The sequence below is a fragment of the Hordeum vulgare genome, chromosome 2H, assembly GCF_904849725.1.
Source record: "Hordeum vulgare subsp. vulgare chromosome 2H, MorexV3_pseudomolecules_assembly, whole genome shotgun sequence".
Classification (NCBI taxonomy): Eukaryota; Viridiplantae; Streptophyta; class Magnoliopsida; order Poales; family Poaceae; genus Hordeum; species Hordeum vulgare.
The window spans coordinates 583,327,485-583,343,623 of NC_058519.1; the positions used below are offsets into that span (position 1 = coordinate 583,327,485).

Here is a 16,139-nt window from a genome sequence, read left to right on the forward strand (position 1 = left end):
TGTGGTTACCAAAGGAGAGATACATAAATGTCTTGCAATATTGCATCAAAGACCCTGCAACATGTAAAATTAGAATTACAATCTGACAAAATCTTGTGCCACACCAAAATGTTGCCAACAAATCCACCATCGCCCTCTGCCGCCACAGAGGCAACCTTGAACAAAGAGGGGAACCGCTGTCACCTTTGCATGCAAGGGGTGCTGCCTGGTTTACTCTAGCACTTGTTTCTATTTCTTTGCGCATTTTTTAAGAATATGTTTTGAAAATTTAGAACAATTTCTGAAATGTCAAACATTTCCTAAAAAGCAAACATTTTTTTTACAGTTTCAAGATTTCTTAATGTGCAAACACTTTTTTGAAAATTGTGACATTTTTTACCTTTTGAAATCTATGACTTTAAAACTACGAATCATTTTTTGATAATAATGTTTTTGAATTATTTTATTTAAAAACCCAAACATTTTTTGATGTATTGAACATATTCTGAAATATGTGACTTTTAAAAAATGAAAGTAATTTTTTTTATATAAATAAGACCAAAAAATGATACAGTACAGAAATGAGAAGACAAAAACCAGTAAAAACAAATAGGATAAAGAGAAACCAGTATAGGAACAATTTAGAAGGTTTCCAAAATTGATAAGAAAAACAGGCTGAAATATTACTCGGTACCTCGAGAAGATTCTCAAAACCTGGAGGTCTCGCCAGTCCCTTGTGCGAAGGGTGAACTGTTTGACACATAATGCGTCAAATAGGGTTTGCCGTCGAACATGTGTCATCCCTCAGGGTTCGGATCCATCTTTTTTTTCTAAAAAGAGCCATCATGACGATTTATATCTTATGTGAAAACAAGGATACGTTGTTTATAAAACGTCCGCTAAAAACTCCGGAGGCTCTGATTTCGAAATAATAGTTCGAGAGGTCTCTGTGGTTCGTATCATTCCTTGTTGTGCCCGCAGTGTTTTTTACGGGCCGGCGAGTCGAACGGCCCAGGCCACCGTGCCGTCCAGACGTGCCCAGCCCAGCCCAGCCCAACCCAGCCCATCCAGCCAGGGTTAGAAGCCGTTAGTCCCGTCTGTCTAGTGTCTACGGCGTCAGCCACGCCCACACCCAAATTCCAAAACCCTCGTCTGGTTCGCTGGTTTTCACTGAGTGACGAAACAATGATGGCGGCGCAGCCGACGGCTAGCCCGGGGGCCCGCCTCGGCTGGAAGGGCCCCGGCGCTCCAGCGTCCCCGCCGCGCCCGGCGCTGTCTCGCTCCGCCGCGGCCGCGCTCGCGTCACACAGGTTGCCCCCGGTCTCTCTGACTACTTTTTTTTAGTGTAATAATCGATTCGTGGAGTACCAAAATCGGAACAGTCTGATGAGAGTATTTATGTGCGAATTCCGGCTGAGATTCCATGATTTGTTCGGCCATTGGGTACTAGCCAGCGAGACAGCGAGATTGGGTGATAGAGAATATAAGAGATCAGCGAGAATCGGATTCCCCCCCACCGGCAGAAAAAAACAGAACTGGGTTATTTGTTTAGCTCTAATTCTAAACTTGGGCCTCAGAATAGTTGGTGTATTTTGGTTTGAGTGTTAAATTAAGGATAACGACAGCTTGTTTGCTCTTGCTAATTAAGTTGCCAGCAAACACGTGGAGGGCTATTTCGCTGTAAAACTATTCCGGTGTGACGGTTGCCTTTTTGTTGTTGTTGTTAAGGAAGCATATTTTATACTAGCAACTTATCAAGTAGGAAGCACCAGGCAATGTTGTGGTGGGTTGACCGAGTCTGTACTTGAGCTGTGGTTACTCAGTCTTTGCAATTCCTTTGTTTCTAGTAATAGAAATCATAAGCTATGAAGGGTCTCGCTCGGGGAAAAAAGAAGGAAAAAGTAGTAACAGGCAACGCCAGCGTATTTCCTGTCCTGAGTCATGCATCTGGATAGGTAACTCAAGAAGGTCCCATTAGTCTTGGTTGTTTGCGCTTGTTTTATTCAAGAGTCTGTGTTCACGATATGTTTCGTATGTCCTACAGTATGTACAGCTTCCCGTTTCGATTATTCACGGTTGTGATCTCTCCTTTTTGTGCACTGGTTTTAGCTCGTCTATTCTACCTAATATTCTGCTTTTCTTCCAAAAGCAACACACTAATGCCAGAAAGTGCTTGTACAGGGTTAGTAGAGGAAAGTTTTCAGCTGCAGCCATCACCACTGATGACTATCTTCCGATGCGAAGTACTGAAGTGAAAAATCGGTGAACTTTTTCTCTCTAAAAGAAAGCCTTGGTTTCTTATTTTATTCATTTCATCATAGGTTTGCTAGTACTTTTTGGTTGATGCCACTGAACAAGCTGTTAAGTTTGTGTATACGGTAAAGCTAACAACAGCAAACTCTGTTTTGTGACCTGGATTGTACTGACTAAGTTACTATGCGAATGGTCACTACCTGTAACTTTAAAAAAATTCTGCTGCCTAACTTTAAAATTTCGGATGTCTTGGGCAACTTCTTGCAATGGTCACTACCTGTAACTTTTACTATTGCCGTTCAGTTAGTCAGGTCAAACAAGAAACATATTCTTACTTAAACTGATGGAGATTAAGTCAATTTGGCCCATTTTTTATGACAGTACTATGGCAGCAGGGATTCAGTCTTAGAGGCAAGACTAGGAACCTTATTTTAATCGTTTATTATTCCACACGTGCATATGAGTTTTCCAGTGAATCGCATATTCCAGTATCATAGCATTTATAGCATAGAATATAAACTCTTAATTATGAATATGGAAATATAATAATACAACATTATTGCCTCTAGGGCATATTTCCAACAACACGCATGAGGGTTAGGGTGTGCCACCGTGTCCTACGTGGCCCATTCTGACTCCGATTAGACTAATTCTTGGCCTATAAATTCTCAAATATTTAGAAACCTTCGAAGCGAGACCCGAAATAATTTGATCGCCACTACAAGTCTTTGTTCCGCCGCGATCCCATCTGAAGGCTAGTTCCGATACTCTGATGGAGGGGGGAATCATTAGGGAAGCCATCTTCATCAACTTCGCTGCCTCCATGATGATGTGTGAGTAGTTTCACCACGACCTATGGCACCATAGTAGTAGCTAGATGACTTTCTCTCTGTCTTTTGATCTTCAATACAATGATCTTCTCTAACATCAATCTGATGTAATCTTTTTGCGGTGTGTTTGTTGCGATCCGATGAATTATGGATTATGGTCAAATTATTCATTAAATTATATTTGACTCTCTTGATGTCTCTTTTATATGTAATTTTATAGCTATGTATGCTTTTTGATCCATAAGCATTCTTTGGCCAATTAGATGGGTAGATTTTCACAGGGAATGGTGCATAGTAGTGGGTTCAACCATGCGGTGATTTTGCCCAGTGAAAAAAGGGGCAAAGTAGGCAAAGCGATGGGTCCTGATGGTATCCCCATCGAGGTGTGGAGAGGCCTTGGAGACATAGCGATAGTATGGCTAACTAAGCTTTTCAACCTCATTTTTCGGTCAAACAAGATGCCCGAAGAATGGAGGCGGAGTATTTTAGTACCAATCTTTAAGAACAAGGGGGGTGTTCAAAGTTGTACTAATTACCGCGGAATCAAGCTGATGAGCCATACTATGAAGCTATGGGAGAGAGTCATTGAACACCGCTTAAGAAGGTTAACAAGCGTGACCAAAAACCAATTTGGTTCCATGCCTGGGAGGTCCACCATGGAAGCCATCTTCTTGGTACGACAGCTGATGGAGAGATACAGGGAGCAAAAGAAGGACCTTCATATGGTGTTCATTGATTTGGAGAAGGCCTATGATAAGATACCTCGGAATGTCATGTGGTGGGCCTTGGAGAAACACAAAGTCCCAATAAAGTACATTACCCTCATCAAGGATATGTATGATAATGTTGTGACAAGTGTTCGAACAAGTGATGGCGACACCGATGACTTTCCGATCAGAATAGGGCTACACCAAGGGTCAGCTTTGAGCCCTTATCTTTTTGATTTGGTGATGGATGAGGTCACAAGGGATATACAAGGAGATATCCCATGGTGTATGCTCTTTGCGGATGATGTGGTGCTAGTCGATGATAGCCGAACGGGGGTTAATAGAAAGTTAGAGTTATGGAGGCGGACTCTAGAATCGAAAGGTTTTAGGCTTAGTAGAACTAAAACTGAATACATGAGGTGCGGTTTTAGTGCTACTAGGCACGAGGATGGAGAGGTTAGCCTTGGTGGGCAGGTGGTACCGGAGAGAGACACGTTTCGATATTTGGGGTCCATGTTGCAGAAGGATGGCGATATCGATGAAGACGTGGGCCACCGAATCAAGGCTGGGTGGATGAAGTGGCGCCAAGCTTCTGGCGTACTCTGTGACAAGAGAGTGCCACAAAAGCTAAAAGGCAGGTTTTATAGGACAGCTATCCGACCTGCGATGTTGTATGGCGCGGAGTGTTGGCCAACCAAGAGACGGCATATCCAACAGTTAGGTGTAGCAGAGATGCGCATGTTGAGATGGATATGTGGCCACACAAGGAAGGATCGGGTACGGAATGACGATATACGAGAGAGACTTGGGGTAGCACCGATTGAAGAGAAGCTGGTCCAGCATCGTCTCAGATGGTTTGGACATATTCAACGGAGGCCATCGGAAGCGCCGGTGCATAGCGGACGGATAAAGCGTGCTGAGAATGTTAAGAGGGGTCGTGGTAGACCAAACTTGACATGGGAGGAGTCCGTTAAGAGAGACCTGAAGGTTTGGAATATCGACAAAGACTTAGCCATGGACAGGGGTGCGTGGAAGTTAGCTATCCATGTTCCAGAGCCATGACTTGGTTTCGAGATCTTATGGGTTTCAACTCTAGCCTACCCCAACTTGTTTGGGACTGAAAGGCTTGGTTGTCGTTGTTGTAAAAAAGGGGCAAAGAGACCTATTATGTTGTTGTTACTAAGGGTAAAATGATGGGGTTTGGTCATATTGATTGATTTCTTCCTGTCTACATTATGTCATCTTGCTTATTTCATTATTCTATTTGTATAAACTTAATACTTTGAAATGCATGCTGGATAAGGTCTTGGGGTGAAGTAATAGTAGTACGTGCAATTAGATTAATGGTCTACTTGCCATTGATGTAATGCCTATATGAGATATGCCATGAATGATTACAATTATAACTGTTCACCACTGATGACTATCTTCCGATGCGAAGTACTGAAGTGAAAAATCGGTGAATTTTTTCTCTCTAAAAGAAAGCCTTGGTCTCTTGTTATATTCATTTCATCATAGGTTTGCTAGTACTTTTTGGTTGATGCCACTGAACAAGCTGTTAAGTTTGTGTATACCGTAAAACTAACAACAGTGAACTCTGTTTTGTAACCTGGATTGTACTGACTAAGTTAATATGCGAATGGTCACTACCTGTAACTTTAAAAAAAGTCTGCTGCCTAACTTTAAAATTTCGGATGTCTTGGGCAACTTCTTGTAATGGTCACTACCTGTAACTTTTACTATTGCCGTTCAGTTAGTCAGGTCAAACAAGAAACATATTCTTACTTAAACTGATGGAGATTAAGTCAATTTGGCCCATTTTTTATGACAGCACTATGGCAGCAGGGATTCAGTCATGAGAGCCAGATGCTTTACTGGCACAACAACTGGTGATCATGTTTGCTCCCTACTGTTTGCTGTTGCATGGGAGGAATATGACAACTCCCCAAAGCTACCGAGATGTAGAAATGTGAAGTTAAATTTATTGTCTCGGAGTCAAGGGAGGAAAACATACTGGGAGAAGATGTTAACAAAATCAAAATTATTGAAACTTATGGAAGTACTTGTGTGGATCAATCCTATTTCCGCCGTCACTTGTTGTATTGTTTTAACACCAGGGCCCATTTGTATAGCTAGCATTTTCTGCTTTTTGTACCTTTTGCCAACTTTCCACGTGTGCTTGTATACCATTTCTCTAGTGATTTATAACCAGTCCAGGTCTAGCCACTGAATTATTGTTTAGCTAATAGAGAAACAAAAGATGTTCTTATTATCTTCCTTTATTAAGTCAATTATGTAAAACTAACCTAGTTTTTGTGAATTATTCCTTGTCTCAATAAGCTGTTGTAGATACTAGAGTTTAAACTAAACATATTATATGCTTGGTTCATTCTGCTAAACAAAAATGATGCTTGTACAATCCCAGTGAACGGGTAACCGAGCGATTTTGTTGCTTAGTAGTCACATGATTAACTTGGACCATCCTGTTTGCACTCAGATATTTGACGGCTTTGATACATGTGTTTATATCTGATCTTACCCTGTCTGCAGGACGTCTGTAGATGGAATCAAAAGTCTCAGACTAATCACAGCTATCAAAACCCCCTATTTGCCAGACGGAAGATTTGATCTTGAAGCATATGATTCTCTGATAAACACGCAAATAAACGGTGGCGCCGAAGGTGTAATAGTTGGTGGAACAACAGGAGAAGGTCATCTTATGAGCTGGGATGAACACATCATGCTCATCGGGCACACTGTTAACTGCTTTGGAACTAACATTAAAGTGATAGGCAACACAGGAAGTAACTCAACTAGAGAAGCTATTCATGCTTCAGAGCAGGGATTTGCTGTTGGCATGCATGCAGCTCTCCATGTCAATCCTTACTATGGCAAGACCTCAACTGCAGGACTGATCTCTCATTTCGACGAAGTCCTCCCAATGGGTCCAACAATCATTTACAACGTGCCAGCCAGGACTGGTCAGGATATACCTCCTGCAGTCATTGAGGCGCTTTCAGCCCATCCAAACATGGCAGGCGTGAAAGAATGTGTTGGACACGAACGAGTGAAGTGCTACACCGACAAAGGTATAACAATATGGAGCGGCAATGATGACGAATGCCATGATTCAAGGTGGAAATATGGCGCTACTGGAGTCATTTCTGTAGCAAGCAACCTTGTTCCTGGTCTCATGCGCAGTCTCATGTTTGAAGGAGAGAATGCGGCGCTAAATGAGAAGCTACTGCCTCTGATGAAATGGTTGTTTTGTGAGCCTAATCCGATTGGTCTCAACACTGCCCTGGCTCAGCTCGGTGTAGTGAGGCCTGTTTTCAGGAGACCATACGCCCCTCTTTCTCTTCAAAGGAGGGCCGAGTTTGTCCGTATTGTCGAAGCAATTGGGCGGGAGAACTTTGTGGGACAGAAAGAGGTGCAGGTTCTGGATGATGATGATTTTGTGTTGATCAGTAGGTATTAAATTAGTGAGTTCATCATGTGCAATGTACGTTGCCGAACAGCGGCGGTTCTCCTTGTTAGACATTTCATTTGTTCAAGAGTCGTATGTTTATCTTTTCTGTGTTTGAAAGTTAATTTGGAACCCTGTGGGGTTTCTTTGCACCCTATAATGCCAGTTCTAGTGAGAAATGAGAATAAGCTAAGAGATGTACAGCTCTCTTGTGATCAATCCATAAATAGTAGTACTGTGTTCCTTCTAGCTCTAGCTTACTACAGTTGATAATTCCATGTAGTAGCAAGTGTCTTATTTATGCCGATCAAGCCATGGAATCCTGTAATGCTGTTTAATCACATATATGCTACTGTATAATATATATACAACTAGTCTGTTTTCTCCTCTTCCTCCTTGTCTGCAGAGTTGGTCTTGGTGATGGAGGAGACGACCGAGAGCGGCACCTGCTTGGCCCACCGCTTGATGTCGTTCACCCTCTTGCCGGCCTTCCTCCCCTTGCCGTGCGGCCTCCCCGCGCCGCCCTGCCGGTCCTTGGTGATGGCGATGGCCAGGTCGTTGGGGAAGAGCGACCGCCAGTAGAAGGCGTGCAGGAGCGTCGACACGAGCAGCAGCGACACCATGGTCGTCGACATGAGGGACAGGCTCAGCGCGAGGGCTCTGCTCGTGAAGCACGGCACGGCCTCGGCGTACTTGACGGTGGCCAGCGACGCCGTCGTCATGGGAAACGTGTAGGACCACCATGCGATGGAGAACCTGTGCGAATGATCGTCGTCAGTTGGTCGGTGGTACAAGCGGATGGATGGGGTGCATGGTGGTGCTCACCGGAAGCCACGGAAGAAGTTGATGCGCACGACGAGTGACATGTAGAGGAAGAGCGCCATGAAGAAGAAGGTGCGCGCGACGGCGTCGAAGCTGCCGTAGATGGCGGCCCAGGCGAGGCCGGCGGCGGAGGGCGTGGCGATGAACATGGAGTAGACCGGGTGCAGCTCCATGGGCAGCGCCTCGTTGGTGGGCAGGCGCTGGTAGAGCGTGACGAAGACGACGATGTAGTGGGAGACGCCGATGGCCCAGAGGAACTTGCCGGCCTCCTCCCACCCGACCCTCGCCGCCAGGATGGCGCCCACGAAGTTGCCCACCACGGACAGGTGCGACGACGGGTTGGCCACCTTGCACAGCCGCCGCTTGCCGCCCGACAGCCACTGCCCGTAGATCTTGAGCTCCAGCGCGAAGAGCGGCGCCACGAACGCGCACCAGACGGCCGGGTGCAGCCTCGCCGGCGCGAAGGCGCGGGGCAGGCCGATGGCGAGGAACATGGCGGCGATGGACGGCGTGAAGAAGAAGTTGACGCGCACCGGGTGGAAGAACTCGCGCCGGATCGCCTCGAAGTAGAAGACGCACTTGAGCGCGTAGGTGACGGAGGTGGCCACGAGCACCGCCGTCGCCAGCAGCCACACGGCGACGTTGATCATGGGCGTCACGCGGAGGAACCCCATCGCCGGGCTCGCCGCCAGCGCGCCCCACAGGATGGCCTGGCTGCCGAGCCCCAGGCAGACGCCGAAGCAGCCGATCGGGAACCGCAGCAGGAACGGCCACACCTCGTCCTTGGGCAGCAGGATGTCCTCGTAGTCCTACGTGCAAAAACTCCGGTCAGTCGGTGTGATTTTTCATTTTTGTACTACGTAGGCTTCGTCCTTGGTGATCGGCAAGCAGGGACAAAGATGGATGGATGGCTTACGCGGACTTCGTCGAGCTCGGGGCCGCGGAGGGCGGCGAAGTAGCGGCCGGCGGGGACGCTCTTGTTGAGAGGGTCCACGTCGGCAGGCCTGCCGGCGGGCTGGCCCTCGACGTGGTCCAGGTCGACGCTGTCGAGCTCCTCCTTGATCCTCGACGGCAGCATGGAGTTCTGCTTGCCGAGCGTGGACTTGGTCCGGAACATGCTGAAGTCGCCGCCCCTGCGCGCGCCGCCGTCCGGGCCGAGGCCGCCGCTGTGGTTGAGCACCCCGAGGCTCTTGCCGCTGCGCGGGAGCGCGCGCTGCCCGGGCCTGCCGCCGCCGCTCCTCCCGCCTCTGTCCATGCCCATCACCGTCACGCCGCTGCCCAGGGACACCTGCCGGCTGAAGGCCCTCTGCGGCGGCGGCGGCCTCCGGTCGCTCCGGAGGTTGAGCGGCCCGCTCATGGACGTCTGCCTCGGCTCCTCGGGCGCCGCCGCCGCCGCCACGCGGATGTCCACCGCCGCGTGCTGGCCATTGCCCGCCGATGACGACGATGGCTCCGCTCCCGCCATCCCGGTCGAAGCTAGCTACTCGGCGGCAGCAAGAACTCGGGTGTTCTCGAAATGTTGGCGGCGTCGCCGTCCAGCGCCGGTATAAAAGCTCCGGTACGGGCCACGAGAGGATGTCAACGTGAGCCGTGAGCGGGTGCTTTCACGTGTGCCGTCACCGCGTCCATGCATGCACACGGAGAGGCCATTGCTGTCCAAGTGGTTGGGCGACGCCGAGGACACCATGGATCGCTGCTGGCCACGCCTTTCGCTCCAAAGGGGGGATGCCCATGGCGAGGTCACGGGCCGTGGCATCCACTGGGTGTGCGCTGCCGTTGCCGTCGAGCCGGTCACAAAATCGGCGGAAAAGCTCAGAGGTTTTGTAGCCACGACGATGCGTGGAAAGCAGGGGGTCGGTCGAGGAGCCCTGCCTAGTGTGTTCGGGGTTGGCATTTCGGCAAAAAAAGCTCACGTGTAGGTACCCAGCAACCACGCACGATCCACCCTTGGCATGTGACCTCTCAGAACCAGAACCACTACCACTAGTTCAGATGGTATAGAAAGATGAGCAAAAACTGGCAGATAGGCCAGCTCCGGACAGGTTCATTAAAATCGAAGGTAGCACAAAATCTCGGTGTGTTCCTCCACGACAACAAGAATCTCAGTCATCTTCCAGCATTTCTGAATGGAGATGCATACACGTAGTGCTGCAGTACTTGTAGCTGTACCTATGGAAGGGCACTTTGCCTGCCAGGGACGAAAAACAGCATGAACATGTCGCGTCGTTTGCCGCTGATGTTGTCTGCGTGGAGCTGCCCGCCGCCGCAGCAGCAGCCCCTGATGTGCTGCCTGATTGGACTGCTAGGGCAGCGAGTCTTCTTTCCGCTGCCGCTGCTCGTTTCTCTCTTTCGTCGGCGAGCTTTCGGTCTCGTTCCTCCTGATTATAACAGTGAATCAAGATATAGATATGTGCGTGGTTTGAAAACATACCCAAGATGTGACAAGCCTAAGGTGTTTGTCCTTTAGAACATACCTGCATCGAAAGAGCAACAGCCTGGGGATTCTTATGTTTCAGGCCTGGCACAGAAGCAGTTGGTTTGCCCATTTGGCCTTTAGCAGCAGGTTGTGATTGCGATGCTAGCGCCTGCAGTTTCAAAGGATCAAGTGTCAGCCATAAGCAGCTAGATAAAAACATAACTAAGAGCGATGAAAGTATAATGTTGGCCAACCATTTTTTCAACAAGATATGAAGTAGTAACAAATTAAACGCAAGCAAGCAAAGCACCATATTCAGGGCAACCAATGATTGGTACTTCCTCCGTTCCTAAATACTCCCTCCATTCCTAAATATAAGTTTTTTTAGAGGTTCCACTATGGACTACATACGGATGTATATAGACATACTTTACATTGTAGATTCACTCATTCTGCTCCGTATGTAGTCTCTAGTGGAATCTCTTGCTCCGTATGTAGTCTCTAATGAACGGAGGGAGTATAAGTCTTTTTAAAGATTTCACTATTGGACTACATACGGATGTATATACACATTTTAGAGTATAGATTCACTCATTTTGCTCCGTATGTAGTCTCCTATTGAATGTCTAAAAGACTTATATTTAGGAACGGAGGGAGTACTTGCAAACAGTTTCACCAGATAGAGCATGGCATTCACGTGCAACCAAGTATAAGATATACGTGCAGTCGTATTTACTCACAACAATCATAATTATGAAACCATTACCAACCTTCTCTTTTTCCTTTTCCTTTTCCTTTTCTCTAGCTTTCTTTTGTTTCTTCAGTTCCTTTGCTCTGGCTTTCTTCTTGGCATCCTTCTCAGCCTACAGAACGATTACAGATCAGTTCACACAGCCATCTTCTGCCCCACTCAACGAGAACAAGAAAACTTTATTCACTGGACAGGAAACTCACCTGTTTCACAGCTTGTGATTCTTCCATTTCCTTTGTTAATGCACTAGGCACATCAGCAGCATGCCAATCCCATTTGTCAAGGTTGAGCGCCATGAATCTTCTGAATGTATTTCTGACTTCTTTGTCTGAAGCCAGCAGGTAAGGTGTCTTTCCTCTCTCATCTTTGATACAAGGATCCAAGCCCTGCTCGAGCAATTCCAGAGTTTGTTCAACATTGCCAGCCTTTGCAGCTTCATGGAGAGGTGTAGTTGCATTATTAGACGATAGTATGGTCATTGCTTCAAGTGAAATTGATGAGTCCGAAATAGGTTGCTCAGGGGCCACACTTATTTCTTCCCTTGCTTCTGTACTTTGTTCTGATTTTGTCACATTTTCCACAAGGGGTAAGACTTCACCCATGATAGAGCATTCCGTCTCATAATAGAGCTGTGTTAGGTTATTGTATACGCGTTTTGCTTCTTTCAAGGTGGGTCGATGAACAGTCAAAGGGAGTGGACGAATATCACATGCTTGCAATACAGATTGAGCCTTATCCCCATCAAAGAGCATCTGGCGGTTCTTTGATGGAGCGTATATATAGACACAAACACAGGCGTCAAAGTATGGCTTCCAAGAAACTATTAATTCTTGAACTTCCTGCAATTAGACCGACAACGACAAAAAATAAAAGAAGTATAAGTAAGCCATGAGCCAATGGGGATATGAACTTGTAATCAGGTGCTAACATCCACTAGACTTTCAGTGAAGAAGCACCCAAATAAACTATTGCTCTAAACTGCATATTACCTTTTTCAATGCTGCTTCGTTATAGCGGCGAAGAGAAGAGCCCGCTGAGTGTGCAACCTTTCCAGTAGCATCTTTTCCAGACTGCCTCTTTCCAGCCTTTGCCCTTACAACATACCTAACACATAAATAAGTAAGAATTATCAGTTATTACTAACATTAAGTCAGAAACAGCATTGCCAACAAAAGGCATTGCTTGACAAAACATCAAATCCAGCTAAGTTTGGAAGTCAAAGAGATACAACCATGCTGACTGAATGAATAGAATTTATTCTGCAAGGTGAGCTTAACGTGGTTATCAAAAGCAACAGGAAAATTTTCATGGCAAAATTATCCTGTTTAATTCAGTCAAAGTGTACTACTTTTCTATTCATTGCGTAGGAACATTTCCTACTACTCCAATGAGAAAAACAACTATATCATTTTTCCAAAAATAGTTTACTGTGCATAAGACAACAATGATGTAACCAGTGGGCTGCCAGCATATTACTGGATGTTGCTATAAACCTGAGAGTGCTGATGTTCTTTATCATGATAGGGTGTACATAGAAACTCATCACAGTAATGTTCATAAAGAAAATATGGCTAACGAGTAGGCATGGATAATATTTAGGACAGACAATCTTGTTACCTATGAAATGTTTTGTTTGCTAATATTTTGTTTCCGTCAAAAACACATCCAGCAAAATGTCCACCACTTGTTAATATAATGATCCTCAAATGCGATGCATTGCGAGGTTCACATGCCAACTGCTTCACTCTATTTATCATCTCATCTTCATGCACATATGATGTAGATCCATGACTTTCCATTTTCCCAGATTTGCAGTCAAAAAATGGTTCTTCATGTTCATTGAACAGTACGCATCTCCAAAAAGAAACAGTGTCACCAGAATGACCATGAAAAAAAAGTTTCTTCCTGAAGTCTTCCTTGCCTTTAACTGAGAGCCGGTGATCTGATGCAGGTACGTCTTCCCGTTCGTCCTCAGAACCAGATACACTAGATACCTCCAAATCGTCAAACAGAGAATCAGAATCAATTTTTTCCAAATCTTCTTCCTTGATAATAGATTTACCAGCAACACTCAGCTTAACCTAACAGGATTGCCAAAAAAGCAGATTAAACAGTGTCAATAACATGAGAAACTTTAGCACGAATAGGTTTTTTAGAATGGCATGCTACACAAACCCCACAGTAATTATACTAAATATGACAACAGCGGGAGGAGATCCAAAGTTCCAGTTAACAATAATCATTTTGCTTTCAGGTATGTAGCAAGCATAAAGTTTTGCATAGCATCTTCAAAGCATCAAGATAATTTAAAAATACAATCCCCCTAGAGTTAAACTGCTGAAGAACTAATCAGTTTAGTCGCGTGGGTAACCAGAGCTAATAAAATAGATAATAATAATAAAAGAATGCAAAGTGGACCAGTAATGGTGGCACATAGGTATTTCCAGATAGGACATGAACAGTGTTCTTTTTAGTGCACATTTTGCTGTTGATACAAATGATGCCATGTGAATGTAACGAATGCACCAATGCAAGATGACGGGCAACAAAGAGTGGATTGACTCCCATGAAATATCTGAATTTGGTCGAAAATGTCAACACATGTAACAACAAATTTTCCATGTCAAGTTTGTGGAGGCTATATCAGTTATAGTACGTGATGGCGCCCAATTTATACTCAAATAAGCTGTTAATAAGGAGCTTTCGCAGCACAGCGTAACCAAAGACAGCAATTCTAAACTCACCCTAAGAGGGTTTCAATTTCTAGGTACCACTGAATGATTACATGAATCTAGAGGATCAATTGATTAGTATCTGCTGCCGTTCTTAGGTACTCCACTGAAGCACTCAATTGATAAGTTTTTAGGAACGGAGGGAGTACAAAGGATGATGCGATGTCAGGTAAGGAAGAGGGATGGGGATGCATACGTTGAGGCGGTGGAGATCGGATTTGAAGTGCTCGCGCTGCTCCTGCAGCGAATCGAATTCGCCGGCACAGGTGTTACACGTCCACCGGAACCCCGCCGCCTCCGGCGGTTGCTGCTGCTGCAACGGCGCCGGCGCCGGCCTGGAGGGTTCGGGCGGCTCCGCTGGGGAAGGGGCCAAGGCGGGATGGGACCGGAAGAGTACATACGAGTCGAAGAAGTCCGGGGGAAGGTCGAAGAGCGAGCGCGGAGGTCTCTTCTCCGGCGCGGCCGCCGCCATCTGGGGGGAGGAGGAGGCCATGGCTGTGGATCCGACGTTTCGTGCCCGTGCCGTCTCGTGCGGTAGCGGTGCGTGTGGAGGCGGACCCGCTTTATCAGTCAGTCATTAGAAGGGGACAAAATCACTGTTTTGACCTTAATACATAAAGAATTATAAAAAATAAACTCGTCAGAAAAGTATTTCATGATCTGACCCTTTTAGAAACGTCAAACCCCGCGGCGTTTCTAGTTAACTAAGAAACACCGATCTACCTAGCGTTTTCACACGACAGCAATGTCGAACTATTGTGCGTTTCTTCTTAACGTCAATGTACGTGACGTTTCTACTTTTTCGTGAAACGTCATGGTTCCTGGCGTTGCTGCCTGAGATACTTATTAGGGGGCACCCTCACCCACCACTCACCACTCACTTTCTTCTCTCCATTGACCTATCTCGAGCTCCACCCCCTTTCCCCTTTTGTCTCCGATGAAATCGACAAGTGGATCAGTGAGAGTGAGAAACCTCCCAATGAGATTTATCCGAAGAAGGTTGCCGAGTGGCTAGAGTTTCAAAAAGACAAGTCAGTCATCCACGAGCCACTTGTTTCGATAATGTTGAAATGAAATACCAAGTGGATGAGCCAGGTGGGACAACGAGAGATGGACAATCATATGGTGGTCGCTCATTTACGGTGGCCCTTCGGACGCGGCATTGCACTTGTGAGCGGCCTAGTCAGTACCATTGGACATGCTCGCACATGATGACGGCATGCCGCACGAGGAATTTGCCCTTCCCTGATGGTGTAGTTGTGAGGTTGCATGAATTCAACTTGCAAACTCATAAGTTAACATGGGCGTCGAGATTCCACCCTTTTCTTGACCCATCACAGTGGCCACAGTATCACGACCCTAATATTAGGCGGGATCCAGAGATGATGGTACAAACAAAACTTCAAAAGGTCACAATGCTTCTACTAGTGAAGGGGTGGCAGAGGTGGTTCAAGTGCTGGTGGTAGAGGTGGTTCAAATGGTGGCCTTGGTGTGGGCCGAGGATCCGGCGGTGGTAGAGGTGGTTCAAATGGTGGCCTTGGTGTGGGCCGAGGATCCGGCGGTGGTAGAGGTAGTTCAAGTGGTGGCCTTGGTGTGGGTCGAGGATCCGTCGGTGGTAGACGTGGTGGTTCAAGTGGTGGCCTTGGTGTGGGCCGAGGATCCGGCGGTGGTAGACGTGGTGGTTCAAGTGCTCGTGGTAGTGCTGGGCGTAGAGGAGGTTTTATGGGTAGAGGTCCGGGTGGTGGTAGAGGAACGTTCAGATACCTAGAAGGACCATTTTCGTACGTTTGATACATTTCAATATTATTTTCATGTTGTACATTTTCTTCATGTTGTTTTTATCCTTACTAACTAATGTCTTGTAATTTTTTGTAGATATGGCGGCTTCTCAACCCAACAAATCAACAATGAAGGGGGTGGAGGACACGGAGGGGGGATGTGAGATGTCGGGGTGGTGGGAGAAGGTTGTCAAGAAGGTGAGAAAGGGGGAGGCAGCCGCTCTAGAGAAGAAGAAGCAAGAGAAGTACGAAGAGAGGCAAAAGGAGAAATGGATAATGACATGTCGAGGCATTGATATGGAGAAGAAGTGTCATATGGATGAAGAGAAACGGTTGAAGGATTTTTGAGAGGAAAATGTGAAACTTTGGGCTTTTGAGGCGGCAAAGAAAGAGAGGGAGCACAAG

The 16,139-nt window shown here is 46.5% G+C and overlaps 2 protein-coding genes across 4 annotated transcripts; one reads left to right on the forward strand and one right to left on the reverse strand.

Moving 5' to 3' along the window:
* Nucleotides 1-1,095: 1,095 nt before the first annotated feature.
* On the forward strand, nucleotides 1,096-7,484 carry LOC123427448 (4-hydroxy-tetrahydrodipicolinate synthase 2, chloroplastic). 2 transcript variants are annotated; one of them, XM_045111500.1, is made up of 3 exons: nucleotides 1,096-1,289; nucleotides 2,161-2,241; nucleotides 6,320-7,484. In XM_045111500.1, the coding sequence occupies exons 1-3, from the start codon at nucleotides 1,165-1,167 to the stop codon at nucleotides 7,245-7,247; spliced, it is 1,134 nt and encodes a 377-aa protein (XP_044967435.1). In that variant the 5' UTR covers nucleotides 1,096-1,164; the 3' UTR covers nucleotides 7,248-7,484. The 2 variants fall into 2 exon arrangements, with proteins under 2 accessions (XP_044967435.1, XP_044967436.1); XM_045111501.1 differs by lacking the exons at nucleotides 1,096-1,289; nucleotides 2,161-2,241 and adding an exon at nucleotides 5,163-5,228.
* LOC123427447 (ankyrin repeat and zinc finger domain-containing protein 1-like) lies at nucleotides 7,408-14,508 on the reverse strand. Of its 2 annotated transcripts, XM_045111498.1 has the most exons (10): nucleotides 14,153-14,508; nucleotides 12,842-13,305; nucleotides 12,214-12,328; nucleotides 11,428-12,063; nucleotides 11,244-11,336; nucleotides 10,532-10,642; nucleotides 10,122-10,245; nucleotides 8,974-9,122; nucleotides 8,061-8,866; nucleotides 7,408-7,991 (listed from the first exon to the last, which is right to left on the reverse strand). In XM_045111498.1, exons 1-10 carry the CDS (start codon nucleotides 14,447-14,449, stop codon nucleotides 7,607-7,609), a joined length of 3,180 nt encoding a protein of 1,059 aa, XP_044967433.1. In that variant the 5' UTR covers nucleotides 14,450-14,508; the 3' UTR covers nucleotides 7,408-7,606. The 2 variants fall into 2 exon arrangements, with proteins under 2 accessions (XP_044967433.1, XP_044967432.1); XM_045111497.1 differs by lacking the exons at nucleotides 7,408-7,991; nucleotides 8,061-8,866; nucleotides 8,974-9,122 and having other exon boundaries at nucleotides 10,064-10,435; nucleotides 14,153-14,498.
* Nucleotides 14,509-16,139: the final 1,631 nt, after the last annotated feature.

What these genes read in the sequence shown, in the direction of transcription:
- LOC123427448 (XM_045111500.1), top strand. Translation starts at nt 1,165, where the DNA reads ATGATGGCGGCGCAGCCGACGGCTAGCCCGGGGGCCCGCCTCGGCTGG. An exon ending in GCCGCGCTCGCGTCACACAG is followed by an intron (nt 1,290 to 2,160) that starts GTTGCCCCCGGT and finishes GTGCTTGTACAG; the next exon opens with GGTTAGTAGAGGAAAGTTTT. An exon ending in AGTACTGAAGTGAAAAATCG is followed by an intron (nt 2,242 to 6,319) that starts GTGAACTTTTTC and finishes CCCTGTCTGCAG; the next exon opens with GACGTCTGTAGATGGAATCA.
- LOC123427447 (XM_045111498.1), bottom strand. Translation starts at nt 14,449, where the DNA reads ATGGCCTCCTCCTCCCCCCAGATGGCGGCGGCCGCGCCGGAGAAGAGA. An exon ending in AATCACAAGCTGTGAAACAG is followed by an intron (nt 11,337 to 11,427) that starts GTGAGTTTCCTG and finishes ATCGTTCTGTAG; the next exon opens with GCTGAGAAGGATGCCAAGAA. An exon ending in GGAACACACCGAGATTTTGT is followed by an intron (nt 9,123 to 10,121) that starts GCTACCTTCGAT and finishes TGCTGCCGTCGA; the next exon opens with GGATCAAGGAGGAGCTCGAC.